Source organism: Phalacrocorax carbo, chromosome 2, assembly GCF_963921805.1.
Source record: "Phalacrocorax carbo chromosome 2, bPhaCar2.1, whole genome shotgun sequence".
NCBI lineage: Eukaryota > Metazoa > Chordata > Aves > Suliformes > Phalacrocoracidae > Phalacrocorax > Phalacrocorax carbo.
The window spans coordinates 129,932,511-129,952,700 of NC_087514.1; the positions used below are offsets into that span (position 1 = coordinate 129,932,511).

The 20,190-nt window shown below is 47.6% G+C and overlaps 1 protein-coding gene across 3 annotated transcripts in view; it reads right to left on the minus strand.

The window, feature by feature from the left end:
* Positions 1 to 13,014: 13,014 nt before the first annotated feature.
* Positions 13,015 to 20,190, minus strand: part of CREB5 (cAMP responsive element binding protein 5) — a 261,732-nt gene continuing 254,556 nt past the window's right edge. For 2 of the 3 annotated variants that reach the window (XM_064444344.1, XM_064444345.1), the window contains one exon: positions 13,015 to 19,769. In XM_064444344.1, coding sequence (XP_064300414.1) covers positions 19,606 to 19,769 — 164 coding nt within the window. In that variant the 3' untranslated portion in view covers positions 13,015 to 19,605. The remainder of the gene's footprint in view (positions 19,770 to 20,190) is intronic. The other variant, XR_010371704.1, reaches the window with a different exon arrangement.

The following is a 20,190-nucleotide window of genomic DNA, read 5'->3' on the forward strand; positions in this document are numbered from 1 at the left end:
ATGCTGTGCCCTGCTGAGCCATGCCAAGCTGAGTCGTGCCGAGCTGAGCTGAGCCGAGCCATGGCGTGCCAACCTGTGTTGTGCTGTGCTGAGCCAAGCCATGCTGTACCGAGCCAAGCCGTGCTGTGCCGTGCCGAGCCGAGTTGTGCCGAACCGTGTCGTGCCGTGTTGAGACAAGCCAAGCCGTGCCATGCCAGAACAAGCTGTGCCAAGCTGAGCTGTGCTGAGCCATGCCGAGCCAGCCTTACCAAGCTGTGCTGAACCAAGTCATGTGGTGCTGTGCCAGCTGACCGGTGCTGTACGAAGCTGTGCCAAGCCAAGTCATGCTATGCCATGCCAAATTATGCTGAGTTAAGCCGAGCCATGCTGACCCGAGCCGTGCCGAGCCGTGCTGAGCTGTTCCTTGCTATAACGAGCCGTGCCAAGAGAAGCATGTCAAGCCGTGCCGAGCCGTGCCATACCGTGCCATACTGTGCTGAGCTGAGCCTTACCAAGCCGTGCCGAACCAAGTCGTGCCGTGCCGTGGTAGCCGAGCCATGCTGTGCTGTGCCGATCCGAGCTGTGCCGAGCCGTGCTGAGCCGTGCCAAGCCATGCTGTGCCGTACCGTGCTGACCCATGCTGTGCCATGCCAATCCGATAAGAGCCATGCGAAGCCGTGCCGTGCCGAGCTATGCTGTACCGAGCCGTGCCGAGCCAAGCCGATCCGAGCCATGCCGATTCGAGCCTAGCCATGCCAAGCCGAGCCATGCCAAGCCAAGCTGTGCCAAGCCATGCCGAGCTGTACCATGCTGTGCTGTACCAGCCGAGCTGTGCCGTACCAAGCTGTGCCAAGCCAAGTCATGCTAAGCTGTGCCAAATTATGCTGAGTCAAGCTGAGCCGTGCCGACCCGAGCCGTGCCGAGCCGTGCTGCACCGAGCCATTCCTTGCCATAATGAACCGTGCCAAGCCAAGCCGTGTCAAGCCATCCCGAGCCTTGACATACCGTGCCATGCTGTGCTGAGCTGAGTCTTATCAAGCCCTGCTGAACCAAGTCGTGCTGTGCTGAGCCGAGCCGTGCTGTGCCGAGCAGAATTGTGCCGAACAGTGCCGTGCCGTGCTGTGCCGAGCCGTACGATGCCAGAATGAGCTGTGCGGAGCTGAGCTGTGCCAAACCGAGCCAAGCTGTGCCGAGGCAAGCCGAGCCGTCCTGAGTTGTGCTGTGCCCTGCCGAGCCGTGCCTAACTAAGCTGTGCTGAACCAAGTCCTGCCGTACCGAGCCAAGCCGTGCCGAGCCAAGTCGTGCCAAGCCGTACCATGCTGTGCCATGCCATACCCAACTCAGCCCTATCAAACCATGCTGAGCCAAGTCGTGCTAAGCCGTGCCGAATTATGCTGAGCCGAGCTGAGCCGTACTGAACCGAACTCTGCTGAGCTGTGCCATGCCAAGCCAGCAAAGCCATGCTGTGCCGTGCCGGGCTGTGGCGTTCCAAGCTGTACCAAGCAGTTTCATGCCGTAATGAGCTGTGCTAAGCCAAGCAATGGCAAGCCGTGCTGAGCCGTGCCATACCATGCCATGCCGTGCCGAGCCAAGCCAAGCTGTGCTATGCCAGAATGAGCTGTGCCGAGCTGAGCCGTGCTGACCCGAGCTGCGCTGTGCTGAGCCATGCTGAGCCATGCCGAGCCATGCCGTGCCCACCCATGCCGTACAGTGCTGAGCCGTGCCAAGCTGTGCCGTGCTGTGCTGAGCTGAGCCTTACCATGCTGTGCCGACCCAAGTTGTGCTGTGCCATGCCGTGCCAGCCGAGCTGTGCCGTGCTGTGCTGAGTAGAGCTGTGCCAAGCCAAGCCGTGCTGAGCAGTTCCATGCCGTGCCATGCCGAGCCGAGTTGTGCCAAGCCGAGCTGAGCCATGCCGAGCCATGCCGAGCCGTGCCAAGCCAAGCCGAGTCATGCTGTACCGTAAGGAGCCATACCAAGCTGAGCCATGCCAAGCCAAGCTGTGAGAAGCCGTGCTGAGCCGTACCATGCCGTGCTGAGCCGAGACTTACCAAGCCATGCCATGCCAGCCAAGCCGTGCTGTACCAAGCTGTGCCAAGCCAAGTCATGCTAAGCTGTGCCGAATTATGCTGAGCCAAGCCAAGCCGTGCCAAGCCAAGCATTACCAAGCCGAACCAAGCCGTGCCATTCTATGCCAGCCGAGCCATGAAGGGCCGAGCTGAGCCGAGCTGTGCCGAACCAAGCTGAGTTGAGCTATACCGAGTCGTACCATGCCATGCTGACCCGAGCTGTGCCAAGCCATGCCGTCCCGTGCATTGCCATGCTCTGCTGTGCCGAGCCGTTCCATGCTGAGTGGTTTCATGCCGTGCTGAGCCGAGCTGAGCTGAGGCAAGGCATGCGGAGCTGTGCTGTACTGTACTGAGCCATTCCATGCCGACCCATGCCAAGCTGTGCCGAACCAAGCGGTGCCGTGCCATGCCAGCTGAGCCATGCCGTTCTGAGCAGATCTGTGCCAGGCTGAGCTGGCCATGCCGTGCCGAGCCAAGCTGAGCCGTGACAAGCCAGAATAAGCTGTGCCGAGCTGAGCCGTGCCGATTTATGCTGAGTCAAGCCGACCTGTGCCAAGTCAGCCGAGCCTTTTTGTGCTGTGCTGAGCTGTGCAATGCTGAGCCGACCTGTGCCGTGTCGTGCTAAGCCGAGTCGAGCCATGCCGAGCTTTGCATTGCTGAGCTGATCTGAAGGAGCCGTTCCATGCCGTACTGTGCCGATCCATGACAAGCATGCCGAGCCGTGGCATACCAAGCCAGCAGAGCTGTGTCGTGCTGGGCCAAGCCGTACCGAGTCATACTGTGCCATGCTGAACCAAGCCATGCCAAGCCGTGCCATGCCGAGCTGTGCCGTGCAGTGCAAGCTCTGCTGTGTGAACCATTCGTGCCGTGCCGACCCATGCCGAGCCGTGCCGAGCAGTGCTGAGCTGTGCCCTGCCATGCCGAGCTGAGCCGTGCCAAGCCATGCCGAGTAAGCCGAGCCAAGCTTAGCTGTGCTGAGTTGTGCCGTGCCCTGCCTAGCCGTGCCAAGCTGAGCCATGCCATGCCGTGCCGACCTGTGTTGTGCCATACCGAGCTAAGCCATGTTGTGCCAAGCCATGCCATGCCATGCCGTGCCGAGTTGTACCAAATTGTGCCGTGCTGTGTCAAGCTGAGCCGTGCCATGCCAGAACGAGCTGAGCCGAGCTAAGCCGTGCTGAGCTGGCCTGTGCCATGCCAAGCTGAGCTGTGCCGAGCTGTGCCAAGCTAAGCCAAGCCAAGCTGAGCCATGCTGAGTTGTGCCGTGCCCTGCCGAGCCGTGCCGAGCTGATCCATGCCAAACCAAGTTGTGCCATACCGAGCTAAGCCGTACTGAGCTGAGCTGAGTCATGCCGTGCCCTAACGAGCCCTGTTGAGCGGAGCAGTGCCAAGCCGAGCCGTGCCAAGCCATACCATGCTGTGCCATGCCGTACCCAACCGAGCCCTACCAAACCATGCCAAGCCAAGTTGTGCTAAGCCATGCAGAATTATGCTGAGCCGAGCCGAGCCGTACTGAACCGAACTCTGCTGAGCCGTGCCGTGCTGAGCCAGCAAAGCCATGCTGTGCCGTGCCGAGCTGTGGCGTGCCAAGCCGTACCAAGCTGTTTCATGCCATAATGAGCTGTGCTAAGCCAAGCCATGGCAAGCCTTGCTGAGCTGTGCCATACTGTGCCGTGCCATGCCAAGCCTTACCAAGCCATGCCAAACCAAATCGTGCTGTGCCGAGCCAGCCAAGCTGTGCTGTGCTCTGCTGAGCCATGCTGAGCCAATCCGTGCAGAGGCGAGACATACTGAGTTGTGTAGTGCCATGCCAAACTGAGCTGTGACTAGCGAAGCCAAGCCGTGTCGAGCTGAGCTGTGAGGTGCCAAGCTGAGCACTGCCGAGCGTACCATGCCATGCTGAACCAAACTGTGCCAAGCCAAGCCATGCCGAGCTGTGCCGTGACTTGCTGTGCTGAGCTTAGCCGTGCCAAGCCAATTTGTGCTGACCTGAGCCGTGCTGAACTGTGCCGTGCCGTCCCATGCCGTGCCGAGCTGAGCCGAGCCAAGCCATGCCAAGCTGTGCCAAACCAAGTCATGCTGAGCCGAGCCATGCCGAGCTGAGCAGAGCTGTGCCCTGCCATGCCAAGCCGTGCCATGCCGTGCCATGCCGTGCCGAGCCGTGCCATGCCGTGCTGACCTGTGCCGCGCTGTGCCTTGCGGATCCAAGCTGAGTCCTGCCGTGCCAGAACGAGCCGTCCCGAGCTGAGCCGTGCTGAGCCAATCTGATCTGTGCCAAGCCATGTTGAGCTGAGCCGAGTCGTGCCGTGCAGAGCCATGCTGTGCTGAGCCAAGTCATGCTAAACCATGCTGAATTATGGTGAGCTGAGCCAAGGTGAGCCGAGCCAAGCTGTACTGAGCCCAGTGAGCAGAGCCGTGCTGAGCTGAGCCGAGCAGAGCCGGGCTAAGTCAAGCTGTGCCAAGCTGAGCTGTGCCGACCCGAACTGTGCCGAGCTGAGCCATGCCGAGCCAAGTCGTTCTAAGCCGAGCTGAAGTATGCTGAGCTGAGCGAAGCCGAGCAGAGCTGTGCCGAGCCATGCCATGCCGTACCGTGCCATGCCGAGCGGAGCCGAGCTGTGCCGTGTCAAGTGGAACCCTGCTGAGCTGAGCCAAGCCAAGCCGTGCTGAGCCATGCCAAGCTGTGCTGAGCCGTGCCGAGCCAAGCTGTACAAAGCTGTGCTAAATTATGCTGAGCTGAGCCAAGCCAAGCTGTACTGAGCCCAGCTGAGCGGAACCGTGCTGAGCCAAGTTGTGCTAAGTCGAACCAAATCGTGCTGAGCTGAGCCAAGCTGAGCCGAGCCAAGCCGAGGCGACCCATGCCATTCTGTGCTGTGCTGTGCTGAGCTGATCCATGCTGTACCATGCCGTGCTGTGTCGAGTCATTCTGAGCTGAGCTGAGCTGAGCCGAGCCGTGCCAAGCCAAGCTGTACTGAGCCCAGCTGAGCGGAGCCGTGCTGAGCCGAGTCGAGCCGAGCCGCGCTGACCTGTAATGACCCAGGACGAGCTGAGCTGAGCCGAGCTGTGCTAAGCCGAGCTAAGCTGAGCCTAGCTGTCCAGGGCCTCTCTGGGTTCTTCCTCGGCCTGTTTGGCCTGGGTGGGAGTGGGGCTTGTGCCCACTGGGGCTGGGGCAGGTGGCAGGTGAGGGAGCAAGAGAGCAGGGCCTTGTAATGCTCACACACACCATCAGCCTGAAGGTCTGGGAGCGGGTGGCAAAGGCCTTTGCAGTGTCCACGGGGAAGTTGGAAGGCAGACAGACGTCTTTTCCCTACTGTGCACTGGCCCCTTGCACAAGCATCTCCCAATGCCTCTGCCAGCCTTGGCCTCTGTGGTCAAAAGAGATGTGTCTTCCTTGCTCTGTTGCCCCAAAGATGTGTGAACATGGATGACAATTGCTATCTGCAAAGCAGAGCTTTTTTAGGTGACCAAGGCAAGCAGAGAGGCATTTATTCCCTCAAAATCTCTTGTGCTTATTGTACTTGTAGGCCATAGTGCTGTGTATATTTACGTGCATGTGGGGGTAAACCACTGAGGACTTCAGTGGGACTGTCCCTCTGCATGTGCGTGTGTGAATTTGCAGGACGAGGGTCTTGCACGTTCCCCTTCTGTTATTTGCAGGTGAAGCTGAGGCAGAAGGGGACCCTTTTAGAACTAGGGGATTTTATAGTGGAATGAGTGGGAATCGGAGACCAAACATACCTCTGAGGAATGAACATAGAGAGGACCCTGTGCCAACTATAATAATCAGTGTGACTAATAGGGAACACTGAGAACTGTTCCATTATATCATGAGACATTACATCGTGCTTGAAAAAACGGTCTTTGATGACATGTGAAGGATTGGCAAGTGCATTTCAGGGAATCCTCCCTTATTTCTTCAAGGATTTAAACCCATGTTCATCATGTTATACATAATTTACCTTTCTTGGCGGTTAGATTGAACCTGCTGGTATGGGTTTTACATATTCGTCATTTAAATTTGGGGGAACGGAAGGTGTATGAACTTATTTTAAAAGTTACTCATTTATAGCTCCTTGGAGGAATTAGAAACTGGGATTTTACGATAATTTCAACGTGTATTTCTAGACCTCGCCCAACATGCTATGGTTTTGCAAAATGCCACATATTAGCAAAACTCCATTTGCATTTAGTCTCACAGAGCGTACAGTGTAATATTTCTATATTGTGATATTGACTCTCATATATTTTGTAATTTTAATATCGCAAGTGTCAATCAGGAAGGAGATTGTTGCCTTTATTACAACTAATATAGTAGAGCAAAACAAAGAACTTTAGAAAATTAATATGCTCTGGGGAAATTCAATAAATCTTTGTTAGAAGAAAAAAGGTCTTATATAGAAATATATAAAAGCTTGCTGTGTATTGTGCGAAAGTTGCTTACTGCTAAAGGAGTACTGCATTGTAAATCAACGGTGGGTCCCATAGCACATTATGGCATATTTTATTGGGTTTTTACCTTAAGGTAAGGTCTTTTATTAAAAGTATATGAGAGCAAACTCTGCTGAATACCTTGTTTTTCACAGTGCTCTATACATAATGGTTTTTTTTTTATTTGCTTCATTAAACATTCCTGTAATTAATGCATTTAATGGGAATCCAGCAGTAACAAATATAAAATTTATTGTGGTTTTAAAAAAAAACCACTTCGGTTACTAGATTTTCCATTAGCAAATGGCGATGACCAAATTCCTCAAAATATTTCTGCACTCACCCCAGAAATCTCTTGCTAAAACAGGTGATGTTTCAACTGTGTAATGGGAAAGAAATGCCACATAAATAATCCTTGTAAAGAACTCTGTATAAACGTAGAGGGAGAGAGCACCAAGAAGTGTCTGTAAAATAATCCCCCCCAAAAACGCTGTTTCAAGCTTGATAAGAAGACGTCTGTATTAGCACTGGAGCTTGCTGGGTGAGTTATTAGGTGTTGAAAGACACCGTCTAGGAAGTCTGACCCATCAGAATTTGAATGTAAAAGGCAAGTGACAACTGAATACATGAAAAGCCTTAGAGCCGGGTCCCAAAGCCCTCTTTCCCCGCCTGAAAAGCCTGTTTATCTTTGGATGAATAAGAGTTACAGAATTGGAACCTTAGAAAAAAATCAGTGGTATCCGTGGCCAAGGGAATGTCTCCCTCCCACCCCTTTGATTATAACCATGTGCAAGTTTGGCTAATGAGACTGCAGGGCTTTCCCCTCGCCTCTGTGGATGATTGTGGCATTTTATTTGAACGCTGATATGGTTTCCCATTCCTGTTCCTCGCAAGCTTTTGGTCTGGGAAAATAAAAAAAGAGATGTCAGAACCAGAGAATCTTTTTACAGTGTATAAAAATCTTCCCATCTAATCCAAGAGGAAATCGTAATGTGAAGAACATTGGTGTTTTAATGGCCTCCTAATGAGGAGAGCTTGGCCAGAGCTTTGAAGAAGACAAATGGAAAGCAAAACAGCTCATTTCTCCTTGAGGGCAAGGATTACGATTTCTAGAGAGGACTGCATGGATATGCCTTCTGCAGGTAAAGCTTTGCCTGCCTGAAGCCTGCTGGCGGGGCCCTGATGTATGGGCTGTTGGCAAGGGCAGGAAAGGGGGGGTGCGTGTGCTCACACTTTCTGGTTTCTCTGTCAGTCTATTCCTCTCTGCGTGCTGCTGGGAAAAACGAAGACAATTATACTTACCTAAATCCCTGGGTAATTAAGGCACTAAATTAATGCCTGAGAAACACTTGAAACTCTCTGATGAAAGAGCCTGTATACGGACAGCACGCTTGTAACCTTACGTGTCTGGGGTTCTCCCTAAGGTACGGGGCATACACAGCAAGTACTCTGTACAGCCACAGATAGGTGATCACATCTAATTCAAAAGCCCTCATTACTGCCTCCTGAGAGGCTTGGATATTTGCCTGCCTAGTTCCAAGGCCAGCGTCGATCCATTTAAAATTAATATTTTTCATTCCTCTCTCCACTGCGTGCATTTAAAAGCTGTCCTTGGCTTCCTCTCCCAGCTGCTGGCTCCGATTAGCCCAGCAGTGACTGCCGGAGCTCCGCTTTGCGGCACTGGTGGGATCCCACTGCTCTCATACCATGTTAGGAGCAGAGCTTTCCTGGAAAAGGGACTGCCTTGCTCCTGACGTCTTCCGTGGCTTTGGCAAGCCAAGGAGGCTTAATTTCTGATTGGGAAAAATGGACCTTTTTCTCATCTTATCCCAGAAACGAGCTGTGAGTGCCAGGGCCCCCTTGCGTGTCACGCTTCCTCCTGTGGCACCGTCCCTCAGCAGGGCTCAGCCCCGCGTGCTCCATGTGCTCGGCCGGGGCCTGCAAGGGAATGAGAAACATTTTTATGAGAAGCATTGAAATGGTTCCCAGCTTTGCTGCTGCAAAGACAACTTTGTACAATCCTCCTTGAGTGACATGTAGCATAATATGGCAGAGGAAATTGCCCTCATGAAGATACACCTGAAGCTTGTCCTAAGCAATTGAAAATGTGGGTTCTGCTCTGGAAAGCAACTGTAAAAAGAAAAAAAATACATTGTTTTAATCAGCAGCCTTGTTTTTGCTCTATCTGCAGAGTGGGGTTTGCTGAGTCTTTGAAGGCAGAGACCAGGGCGTGTTTTAAAGGTACTTTTGGATTCGTGGGCTTTGGAGGGGCAGCACAACTCTGGGTGAAGCCTTGCTGGTGGGTCGGCACCAGAAGTGCACTCAGGTGGGTAAACCTCAAAAGGGCAATGGGGCTGCACCACTGCCACTGAAGGCACAAGCTGTGGATACCATCTCACTCGAGTTTCTATCTGCTGCCCTGGGCACAGGACCCCTGCCCAGCAGGACCCCTGCAAACCTCGCTGCCAGCACAGCCAGGATGCTTCCACATTGTGTTGCTGTGGAGATGAGGGGCTGTGGGTGTCCCTGCAGGGCCTCCACCTCATCCCATGGAGTACTAGCACAAAGACGTAGCAGGAATACCTTTGCAGAGGGCCAGTAGCCCCTCAGCTATTATAGGGGATGAGTTTAGGATTACAGGAATTAGGGGCAAAGGGGGTGCCAGTCAGTGCAGCTTGCCCATACTCCAGCTGAATGATAAAACTTTGCCTCTGAAGGCAAGCCACCATTGCAGCAGGACAAAAGAAAAGCTACCGCTCCCTCATCCTCCCTGTTCAGCTTGTGAAAACTGCCTGGCTTTAACTTTAATTCTGAGAATTTAACTTCTAGATCAAAGTGCAGGGAATAGCTACGGCAAAATGCTGACAAAAAAAAACCCAACAAACCCAAGCCAAAACAATGGCCTGTGTTGTAATACCAAACACAATCCTGCGTAACCGGAGTCTGTGGCCATGCCCCGCTGCGGACGGTTCCTTTTTCTCATCCACAGCTACAAGTTGTCTTTGCAGCACAGCTTCTTGAAGCTAAGAAAAACTTTTACTAAGCCTGAATTGGCTCAGACGCCTTATAACACAGAATGAAAATGATTAGTGAAACAAAAAAGAAAGTCCAAGGAGGATATAGACTCCTTCCATACAAAGCCTCCTGTCTTCCCACGTGATCCATTATAATCCAGAGGGCCCCAGACTTAAACTAACCTGTTTCTGCCTTTATTTATTTTTTCTTGACTCAATTTCCTACATGAACTGGCTCGTTACGTCAAGTATTTTTCTTTCTTTTAACTTGACTTGCTGTCAGCTGAATGCAGTGCCCTGTAAAAACACCTGCTGACCTGCTGTATACACACATGCACGTGCACACATGCACACATCGATACCATCTGCATCTATATATCTATATCATCTATATTTATCTGTATAATCTATGTCTCCCTATCTATATCTATATACATATATATCTATATATATTTGTGTATTTATATATCTATATAGCAATATATCTATATAATCTATATCTAAATCTGTAACTTGCTATCATTTGCTTTTAGAGTGGGGCACACAGGTTGCAAATTCCTTGAGCCTCTGCAAAATACACCTTCACACTTCCCTTTCTTTCAGGAAAGGCAGCTGCCCCATTGCTTCTAGCTCAGGCTGCTCTGGCCTGCTTTGCCAGCAAGTCCTGGGGGAATGGGCTGATCAGGTTCACTAATGGTTGAGCTCTCGTGGTATTTGCTTACCTAACACAATCAGAACATGCGTCTTAAATATTTTATCAGCTTTGCGGGGTCATAGTCATACCATGGTATTGTGTTGCACTGGAGAATAGAGCAGGCTGGAGGAAAAATGGTGCTCAAGAGTGCTGCAGAAAGAGGTTTTTAAGCAAATGGCAAGCACTAATGCCCTGCTTAGAGCCACTAAAACAAATGTCCTTGTGGCAGCAGAGCGGATGGGAAGCAAAAAGAAGTCAGGGCAGTTGCAATTAACAAAGCAGACCAAAGAACTGAGCAAATGGCCCCAAACCCTTAGTGGCTAGCTCTGATCTGAAGGGTGATGGTAGTCCTGGTTTAATTTTGATCCCTCCTTTCTCACTCTTACTTGTTTAATTTTTTGACTCCCTTGAAACTAGTTCTCAGGAAGTTTTGTGTTTAATCTTGTGCTTATTCCCTGTGGGCCAAGCTCTTGAATGGCTATGAGTAAAACCGTTCTGTAAAGAAAGTGGATACAACAGGATAGTTCTGAAGGCAGTCCCAGAGGTGGAGTATCCCATACTCAGGCCTCAGCAACCAGTAGCTATTGCAGCAAGGAAAACTGGTTTTCCCTCTAAATCAGTCCATTGCCTGCCTTCAGCCAGTGCTGGCTCCAGTTTGGGCAGGGACAGATGAGAAGTAGGTCTCTACTGCAAGTCTTTGCTAAAGCTGTGGGTGGCAAGGGTTGCTGATGGAGGGAGCAGAACCAACTGCACCGTTTCTGAGGCTGTCCCCAAGTGCTGCATGTGGGGAGATTCCCCAGGAGTGGGTCAGACTCACTTTGGTTCTTTTATTCGGATCCAGTGTGATATCAGAGAGCTTTGCATCCTTGCATGCTCAGAGTTCCCTCTATTTCAATATTTTTTAAAAAATCACCCCAAAACTAACCGAAAAGCACTCATGTCTGCCTGCTTCTCCATCGCCCTGCTGGAAGGTTTCTTTAGCACAAGACTACGTCCAGTTTCTCAGCTCTTGCCTCCATCTATGGCTGGGCTGCTTTGGGTTTGACCCCCTCCTTTAGCCCTACCCCCCTTTTTTTGGGAGTTCCTGCTTTCTCCAGATGGTTGCTCCTGATCCATTATGCTGCCTGCTTTGTGCAGGGAACATACGGTGCCCTCTGTGCTAGCTTATCCCTACCCAAACTCTGTGCTACATTGCCATTAGTTTTGAGTGCCCTTACACCAAGTAGCTGAGGCTGCAGCCTGGGTCTGGGAGAAAGCTGGGGGCAGGTTGAGAGGCAAATGGGTCCAACCAAAGCACGAGGGGCTGGTCTGTCGGGGGAAGGAGTCTCTCTGCACCAGTGCTCTGACTGACGTAAGCTGGAGCAACCCCCTTGCTGATGCAGAGCGTCTTTAGCTCAGGCTAGTTCTGGCTGCATCCCTGCAAAAGAGAGGCGAAGGAGCATGCGCTCGCACTGATTCATTTTTTCTCTAAAAATAACTTTGTTATGATGTCCAGAGCAGCCCAGAGAGAGCAATAGTAACAGTGGACTGCTTGGAAGAGGAACAAATATTGCGATCAGGTTTGGGAAACCATGAATCAGCTGTAAAGGGCAGTGTTACCTCAGCCTGAATACATCTTGCTTAGCTCATACTGTCAGGTGTAAATATAACTGTGTGGACAATAAAATAGTCCTGTCATATGCCTTCATGAGAGTCATCTATTTTTACAGATATGAAGATCCTCTTTCAGTATTTGGTCCCAGAGCAAAAGCCCTGCTGTATAAATACAAGTTAAGCTGTGGCATGACAGCCCTGTTTTAAAGGCAATGCAGGAGTATCTGGCCTCAGATGTGGCTCCACCTAATGCCGTGCTGTGGTGTTTGGGGAAAATGTCTGCTGTACCCCCTTAAACAGGGAGCAACATGTGCCCACTGCCCCATCTTTCAGCTTTTACAAATGGAGAATGGGGACAGGGTCACGGCTCTGCCTTTTTCCTACCCATTTTAGGAGGGTGAATGCTCTTGGCCAGATTTAGCCTTTTGAAAACCAAGGGGAGAACAGCAGAAGCTGTGTCCATGCCAGGGCCTCCAAAAGAGAAGCACGGTCATGGCGCATGGGGCTGGCCTCCTGCAGTGTGACACCGTGACCGAGCGCTTGCAGGCAGGCTGGTCCCCGTAGCCGAGGCTGCACCTCTCAGACCCCATCCGGTCAGGCCATCACCCCGGAACTGCCAGCAAGGTCATCAAGTTGCATTAATCTAAAGCTGGCTTTCCCACTGGAGAGATGGGTTCATCCCGACTAACTTTAGATTGCAGTTTACACATTATTGTGCCAAGGTCTGTATTGGACCAATTTATAGTGAGAAATGAGGTTGGCAAGATAACAGGGGCATCACAATTAGAGCTAATTAGCCCAGCAGGAAATCCATTTCCAGGCAGCTTTTGGCAAGAGGCGAGGTTGGCGGGATAACAAGCATAGAGTGTATTTTGATATAAGCACACTCCAGCTGCAAGGAAAAGTAAAATAACAGCTTGTCTCATCCTTATGCAGAGGCCTCATGTCAGGCTCCGCCACCTAAGTCTTTTTGTTTGAGGCTTTGCAGCCTCCCTGCTTGGAAAAGGTTCAGACCACTTGTTCTTCCAAAGTCATCTCAGCTGCTGGAGGGCAAAGGTGGGCTGTAAGTTTCTGCACAGCCCCTCACTTCTACGGCCAGACAGGAGGATGCCCAGCACCATAGTCCTCTGATTTTGGGAGAGATGATGGATGCAGCTCACAATAGAAAGCACTGAAGAGTATCTTGGTTTAATTGCAGGAGTTCCATAAAATGTCTGGGGTATAGACACAGTCAAACTACTAGAAATATTTGTATTTGAGTGCTTTATTATATTGGAATTGCGGTGATATTATTAACATTTGTACAAATGCACAAAATTTCTGTCTCTTCTAGCTAGAAAGAGATGTAAAAATCTGACCTAGTTGAACAGTCTCAATGAACTCATTGTCCATTTGTAACAATAATGGGTTCACAATGCAACAAAAAGCTTAACATAAAATTAAACATATTAAATGCTGCAGCAAGTATTTACACTTATGTACCAAAAAAAAAAAAAAATTATCTCCCTCCGGTAAGGAAGGTGGTTGCTTTACAGAATAAAACAAACAGACAAACAAACACAAAACCTTTGCATACAATACAAACAACCTCAAGCCCAAAACTTACTGTGACAGCACCTTTTTTTAATATAATATATATATTTATATATAAACTTCGATAGTTTAGGCTTACTCCAAGCAGTGCTAAAAGTTCCTTAAAACCAGGACAATGGCAATAGTCCGAAGAAGCAACGTTCAGCGATGAATGCTACCCAGTGTTTGAACGGAGCCATTACAGAGAGGGGTACAGAGCTCACGGCCATGGGCTGGGAAACACTCAAGTCCCAGTGATAAAAGTCCTTGGCAAAACTCTCAGTGGCAACTATTCCTATCCGGAAGAGCGAATACACCTTTTGTGCAAAATAGTTTGTCTTTTGGAAGCATGGTAGAGGTTGTCTCTGACAGGGATCTCTTTGCAATCTCAGCTCCGAGGGGTGGGGAAAAAATTTCTCTGGAATTTCCTAAATTCCAGCAAGGGAAACATTTCCCTTGAAATGCCCTATCAGCCCTCCCACCTGCCTCGCTTCCTGATGTTGCTGCAGTTTCAGCAGAGCCAGAAGGAGCTTTCAGGCTTCATTCAGGAGGCTGTCGCACAGATTTTTAGTTGAAAAAGCAATTTGGGTCTAAGAGTCTCATGGCATTAGATGGCATGATGTTACAGTGGGCTTCAGGAACAGTTCTACCAGGTGAAACTCAACATCGCTAACATTTAATTTGCATAAATATAGAACTGGAGATCCTGAATCCCAGGTACTACACATTGGTCTAAATAGAGCAAGTTGTGATTATTGATTCCAGTCCAAGGAGAGCCTGGGAAAGTATCAGATTTCCACTTAGAGAATCAATCTTGTCTGTCAGTGTGTGTGAACACTGACATTTTTGGCCTCATGCAGCTTAGGATTTACTATAAAGTCATTTTGAAAGCTGTGGAAAACCAATAATGGTAAGCAATTTAGCTCTTAAGTGTAAAGCCACTGATAAAATTGAGATAACTGTAAGCTCTGAAAAACAAAAAAAGAGGTTATGGATGTAAACAGTCTTTTGTCTTTGTATTTAGATGATTATTTCAGATGATGAAAAATTGAACAATTTTTTTTTTGGTGTTCAGATCACTTGAGATTTTATTGCTTTTGTTTGTCCTTAGAAGTTTTTAGTCTCTTTCCTTATTTTTTTTTTAAAGGTGCTGTCCCTAGTCAAGTTATAAGGCAACATATTTTATTGATTCAGAACTCTAATACATAGTATGGCCACTGTTATCACTGCAGCTTTGCAGCTACCGTGGGTTGGACAACAGTCAAAGTGCATGACAATGCACAACAGAGCCAGTCTCCTGACCTTACGATATACAGGACACTTTGGTTCTCGGGATGAGATATTATAAATGTAGCTTAGATGCTGCCTCACACACTTTGCATAATAAAACATTTATATGCTGTCATGAAGAGGGTGTAAAGTCTAAGTCACACTGCAGACTGGCTGTTCTCAGCTCCTCCGTTTGGGCAGGTGTGAGAGACAAGTTGTAGATATGCCACCAGTGAAAGCATATAAATGTATCTGGTGCAAACGTTTTACAAGAGTATTTATAAATGATTCAACAAGGGAGAGCAAGAAAGAGAATGACAGCTAAAGTGCAATTTTAAAGTAATATAAATAATTGAAATGTAGAAATAAGATACTAATTAGTTGTAACTGGTTTTGTTTTATAGGCACAGTTTAGTTTTTATGTCTACAGATCAATCTTTTTCTCTTCTTCCCCCTCCAGTAATTTTCTCTGATGTATAATGGAGCTTCAATGGTCTAAACCTAAGGAACACTGCTTAGTAAGAGGACAGAAGAGGCAATGATAAGGCAGTATAGTGCAACTCACTATGTGATATTAGAAAAGAAACAAGGATGGGGTTAGATCTTCTGTGGTGATGTATGAAATCAGCCTTAAAAAACAAAAGACAGGCTTTCCAGTTATATGTTGACCCATGCTTTCTAAAATGAGAGAGCACATTTTCCAATACAAAGGAAACAACTGAAGGTTCATAATTTGTTTTGTTGTTACCAAAAAAAAAAAAAAAAAGGAAAAAAAAAAGCAGATGCTGCTTTAAGGGAAATATTTAATTCTAGGAATTTCTGTACAACTGACCTCAGCAAGCTTCTCCATCTTAGATGGACAACTTCTGCTTGAGACCCTGAAAGATTAAGATGCACACACACCTAGAGTAGTTTATTGCAAAACTAATATTGTAACTTTAAAAAAACAAACAAACAGATTCTGTACAAGAATACTGTTCAAATGGAATGTGTTAAAATAACATTTATTAATAAATACTTTATAAAATTCTATGTGAATACTAAATTAATAGATTCCTGTTTTTAAATCGCTTTGGTCCTCATGAATTTTCATAAATTCACTCTATACGCTTTTTTTTTTAAAAAAGGTATTAGCTGCTAAAAAGCACATTTTGCCTAAACTAAAAGGCTAGTTTCCAACACTAAGTATCGTTGCTTAAAAAAATATGAATCCTCAAAAGTTGGGCATTTAACAACAGTTATAGCTGGCTTGTTAGTTAACAGGACAGAGTCAGTTAACACTAAATCCACACGCACTGAGGCACTGAACCATTGACTTTCCACTATTTAGAAGATGGGCAGCAGACATTTAGCTTCGTAGCAGGAATTAATTCCCAACAGCATGAAATTCTCCATAAATCATCATCATCATCATCGTCCTTATAAAACACACCATGATAGCACACAAACTACTTGTCTCCCACAGGCAGCGTTATGAATATGGCTTGCATAAATTGACTTGGGGAAGGGGGGCCAGGGACGAAGGAACCGGATCACAGCATCATTTCTTTCTGATCAAAGTATTGCAGTTGTCCGTGGCTGAGATTTCCAACGTGCTTCCGATGTCATACAACAAGACATCCAATTCTGCCGTCCACAGAAATATCTCCTCCTGAGCAAGGTGCCCGCTGAGGCTCACCGCCCTGCGAGCGCCGGGGGGAGCAGGCAAGGGAAGCGGTCCAAGTCGTCTGCCGGCAGCGGGATGGAGCACAGAGCGCGGCGAGGCTGGCAACGGGCTGGATTTGCAGAGCAGGAGGAAAGCAGAGCAGTCTCCAGTAGTAGCTCGTGGAAAACCAGGATTTCTTCTCCATGGAAAAGGCCCGGGAAGTGCATTTAGAGTGACGTGCTCAGGAGAAGGCCGCTGCCACCGACTGCGCAGCAGAGGGACATCCCGGGGACAGAAAGGCAGGGGCTTCTCCCGCAGCCCTTGCTCAGGCAGCCTCCAGTGCCCGGCAGGACCGGCAGCTTGAGGAAAGGCTGCAGGATCACTCCCCTGGAAAACAAAAGCATTTTAATGTGGAAGCGAATCTGATGAATAATATAAGGTGCCTGGTATGGTTGGTCCTTTTACCGATGATATAGACGATATAAATATGCTGCGTGTTGTCTTGGCCTGTGAACCTGCGACAGAGTTACAAGAAGCAATAGCAAATAGCTTTTCATCCTTTACTTATTTCCACATCACTAGCAAGGATTATACCTAAAGGCCAATAGTATAGAGAGGAGACATTTCATTGTAATTATACATTTAGGCCAACATGTGTGGTTGGCTTGCCTAGTTAGCATTAAAAAAAGAAATAATTGAGCTATATATAATACACATCAGTCAAACTGTCAAGTTGCTGAATTTAACAAAACTTAGGCAAGGTTTTTGTATTTTTTTCTTTTTTTTTTTCTTTTTAATGTAGAGGCTTTCAGTTTAACAGCTAAATATTTTAATTGAGGAGACTGAATAAAATGAAGCTAAACCGTAATTTTAGTGCAGTGTAGCTTAACTGGGTATTCTAATATTACCGACAACTTTGATTTTTATTTTTTAATGTATTTAAGTGCTACCCATACAGAGGGAAAGTTTTTTAAATTAACCCTGCGATGGCATTTTCTTTTTCATGGTGAATGATGAAATTCAGACACAGGGGAAATGCTTTTTTGGTTTTTTTTTACATAGTGGATACTCAGCTGGAACATTTTGCTTGACTGCATATTTGAAAAAAGTTCCCTTGGGAGCCGTGATGAAGTAAAACCATTTAGCTATTACAACTGGAGGTTAAAAAAAAAATTATAGATTCAGTATTTAAAACACTTTAAAAGTATATGTTTGTCTAAAATATAATAGAAAATCCTTTACATTTGTATTTTTTCGTAATTTTTTTTGGTTCTTAGACTATATAATCAAGTCAAGATTTACACTGTACATTAAAAATCTTCTTCTTTCGAATGTATTTGCATAAATGGAAAGCGAGCTGTTAAAGAATACTGATAAAAAGTTAGCTACCAAGATAAGAACTAATTCAGAAATGAATGATCCTCAGAATTTTGCTTTCCTTTCCAGACGGGCCCTGCTCCTTACAGTGGGTCACGGTTCAGTTGTTTCGCTCTCACTCCTGCATGGAGAAGAGCCACCCTTTTAAAACCCACAACTCCTCTGAAAACCAAAGACACAGCCTTTGAGGAGGAGAACTTCAGAACAAAGTGTGTTCAGAGCTAGAATATTTGCCAGGAATAACGTGAATTAGCTTTTGCTATTAAAGATGCAGCTTAAAACGTTTGAACATTGATCAGCAGCTCGGAGCCCGCTTCCCGGGTACGCAGCGGGAGGTTTTGCCGCTGACAGATTTGAGAGCAAAATCAGGTCCCAATATACGGCGAGGCAGTGTAATTAACTGGCATCATCTCCGTCCGATTTTCCCATCAATCACTGGTACCAGTTGGGGATGCAAATCAGTCACGCTGAGGGGCAGGCCCAGAGTCCAAACAAAAACCTTAATTGTGGCATAAGGCTCTTTTCCAGACCCTCTTTGCAGGACTGAGTTTTATCCAGAGTGCAGCGGGATTTGCCATTCTTGCAGCACTTTTTAGTGGCTGCACGCCTTCTAAAAATTATTTAGCATGTTAATGAGACAATTCCTTACCCGCGGTAAACGGGCGTTAAGTGCCATTAAAGTCAGTGAAGCTACACTGCTGTCTGCCAGCTTGGGATCGGACTGTGGATGCTTAAAGGAATGCCTGCAGAAGCAGGTCTTTCCTTGGGATTTAAAAATGGCATTTTTCAACCGGTCAGAACCATTAGGCTGATTTATTTCTCATTTATAGCCCGTGAAACCTGAGGCTGTTAGTTTTCGTTGTGAGAACAACACAACCGGGTTAGGGAATAGAACTTTTCCGAATTATTATATACTACATGGACTTTTCTATGTTAATGACTGGCAGTGCAAAAGAATTGCTGTGATTCTCAGGTGTTGCTCGCTATGCCTGTACCGTGCCACAGAAGCTTACAGGGCTGCTAGCATCAACACAGCTGGCCCTCAATCCTGCTTCACCTGGGGCTGCACTGCTTTTGCCTTTCGCTGTTTATTAAAAACACTAAATCAGGAGCATTTCTATTTTTAAAAAGCCAAAAGCTCAGCACAGCCCAGCTGTGGGTGAAGAGTTAGTGAAAGCAGCAGCCGCGCTGACAGTTTTTAGGTGGGCTTGAAGTTTTTGCTTGTTCATCACCATTCTTTGCGAAAAAGAGAGGGAAGCAAGAAAGCCTTGGAATGAAAAAAAGCAGGAGAAAAATAAGCTGAGGGATGAAAAGGGTTTGGGAAGGGAAAAGGAAGGTGTAAGAATAACTGGAGGAGAAAAAGGGCAGGGTAGAAGAGAGAGAAGGGGGAGGATGAGACAAAAGAGCATGTTATTTGGGCTTGATTTTGTCCTGATAGCCACATCCTATATCACCGCTTTGAAAGAGGCTCTGAATGCAAGACAGGGTCTGCTGATAGCACAATGCTAACTCATTTTTTATTATGCTGTCAGCAGATGCCCTCTCTCTGTATTTATAGCCTAATTACTCCTAGTTACCTACATATGACTCTGTTTAATACTTTTCATGCCTCACATTGGCTAACAAGCTGCAGTTTAACACAACTCTGTATTTCTGAGGCTTCAGGCTAGATTGGTGAGAAGGAAACGTGACGTGACTATGTACAGAAACAGTTAGGTTTATAAACAAGTAACTGGTACCAAAAAAACTGGAGAAAGCACCAAAGCATTTCTCAAGCTGATAGCATATTAATTGCATAACTCCCTTTTATGTAACTAAGTATAAAAGACATTTTAATAACTATAAAAATGAAAGCCAGAGTCTTTCAAGAACTGAGGAATCTTCCAGGCTTGAGTTACAGTTGCAAATGTTCTTAGCACAGAGGACGCTTTGATACGCTACCACACTCCCCTAGCAGTTTCTGATCAACCACTTTTAAAGGATGGGGTTGATGTCTGTTCTGTGGCTGGCGAGCTGGGTGAGAGTGGAGCTTCCCACGACGTCGCTGACAGAGGAGGAGGTCGTGATGGTGTTGTGCTGGATGACTTGCTGCTGGGAGCAAGCTGGGACCGGGCTCGCGGGAGGACTGCTCTCGGGACCTGGGTGGGGGATGAGGGGACAGAGACAATACACATTCAATTATCCATCCCAGTAACAAGCCCAGGCTCGGTGACACTCTGGAAAAGCAATGTATTACTACAGCAGCAATACCAACAACCAGAGGCACAAACAAGTCCCAGGATTTAAAAACACACAGTTGTCCAACACTGTCTGTCTTTTGATCTTCTGTAGTTTTTGTTATTTTCTTTAAGTCACCTTCTCTGATATCAACCTGACTTCAGGGGCTGGGATCCTGAAAAAAGTCCAAGACCTTAACGATTATGAAACTAATGTCAGGATAAAAAGTTCGATATCTTAAGGTCTATAAAATCAGTTGGGATGCTTAAATGCTTTATTTGCTCCAGCAGGAATCAAAATTAGAGTGCAGTGCACTGCAGCACAGAAAATCTAATTCAAGCA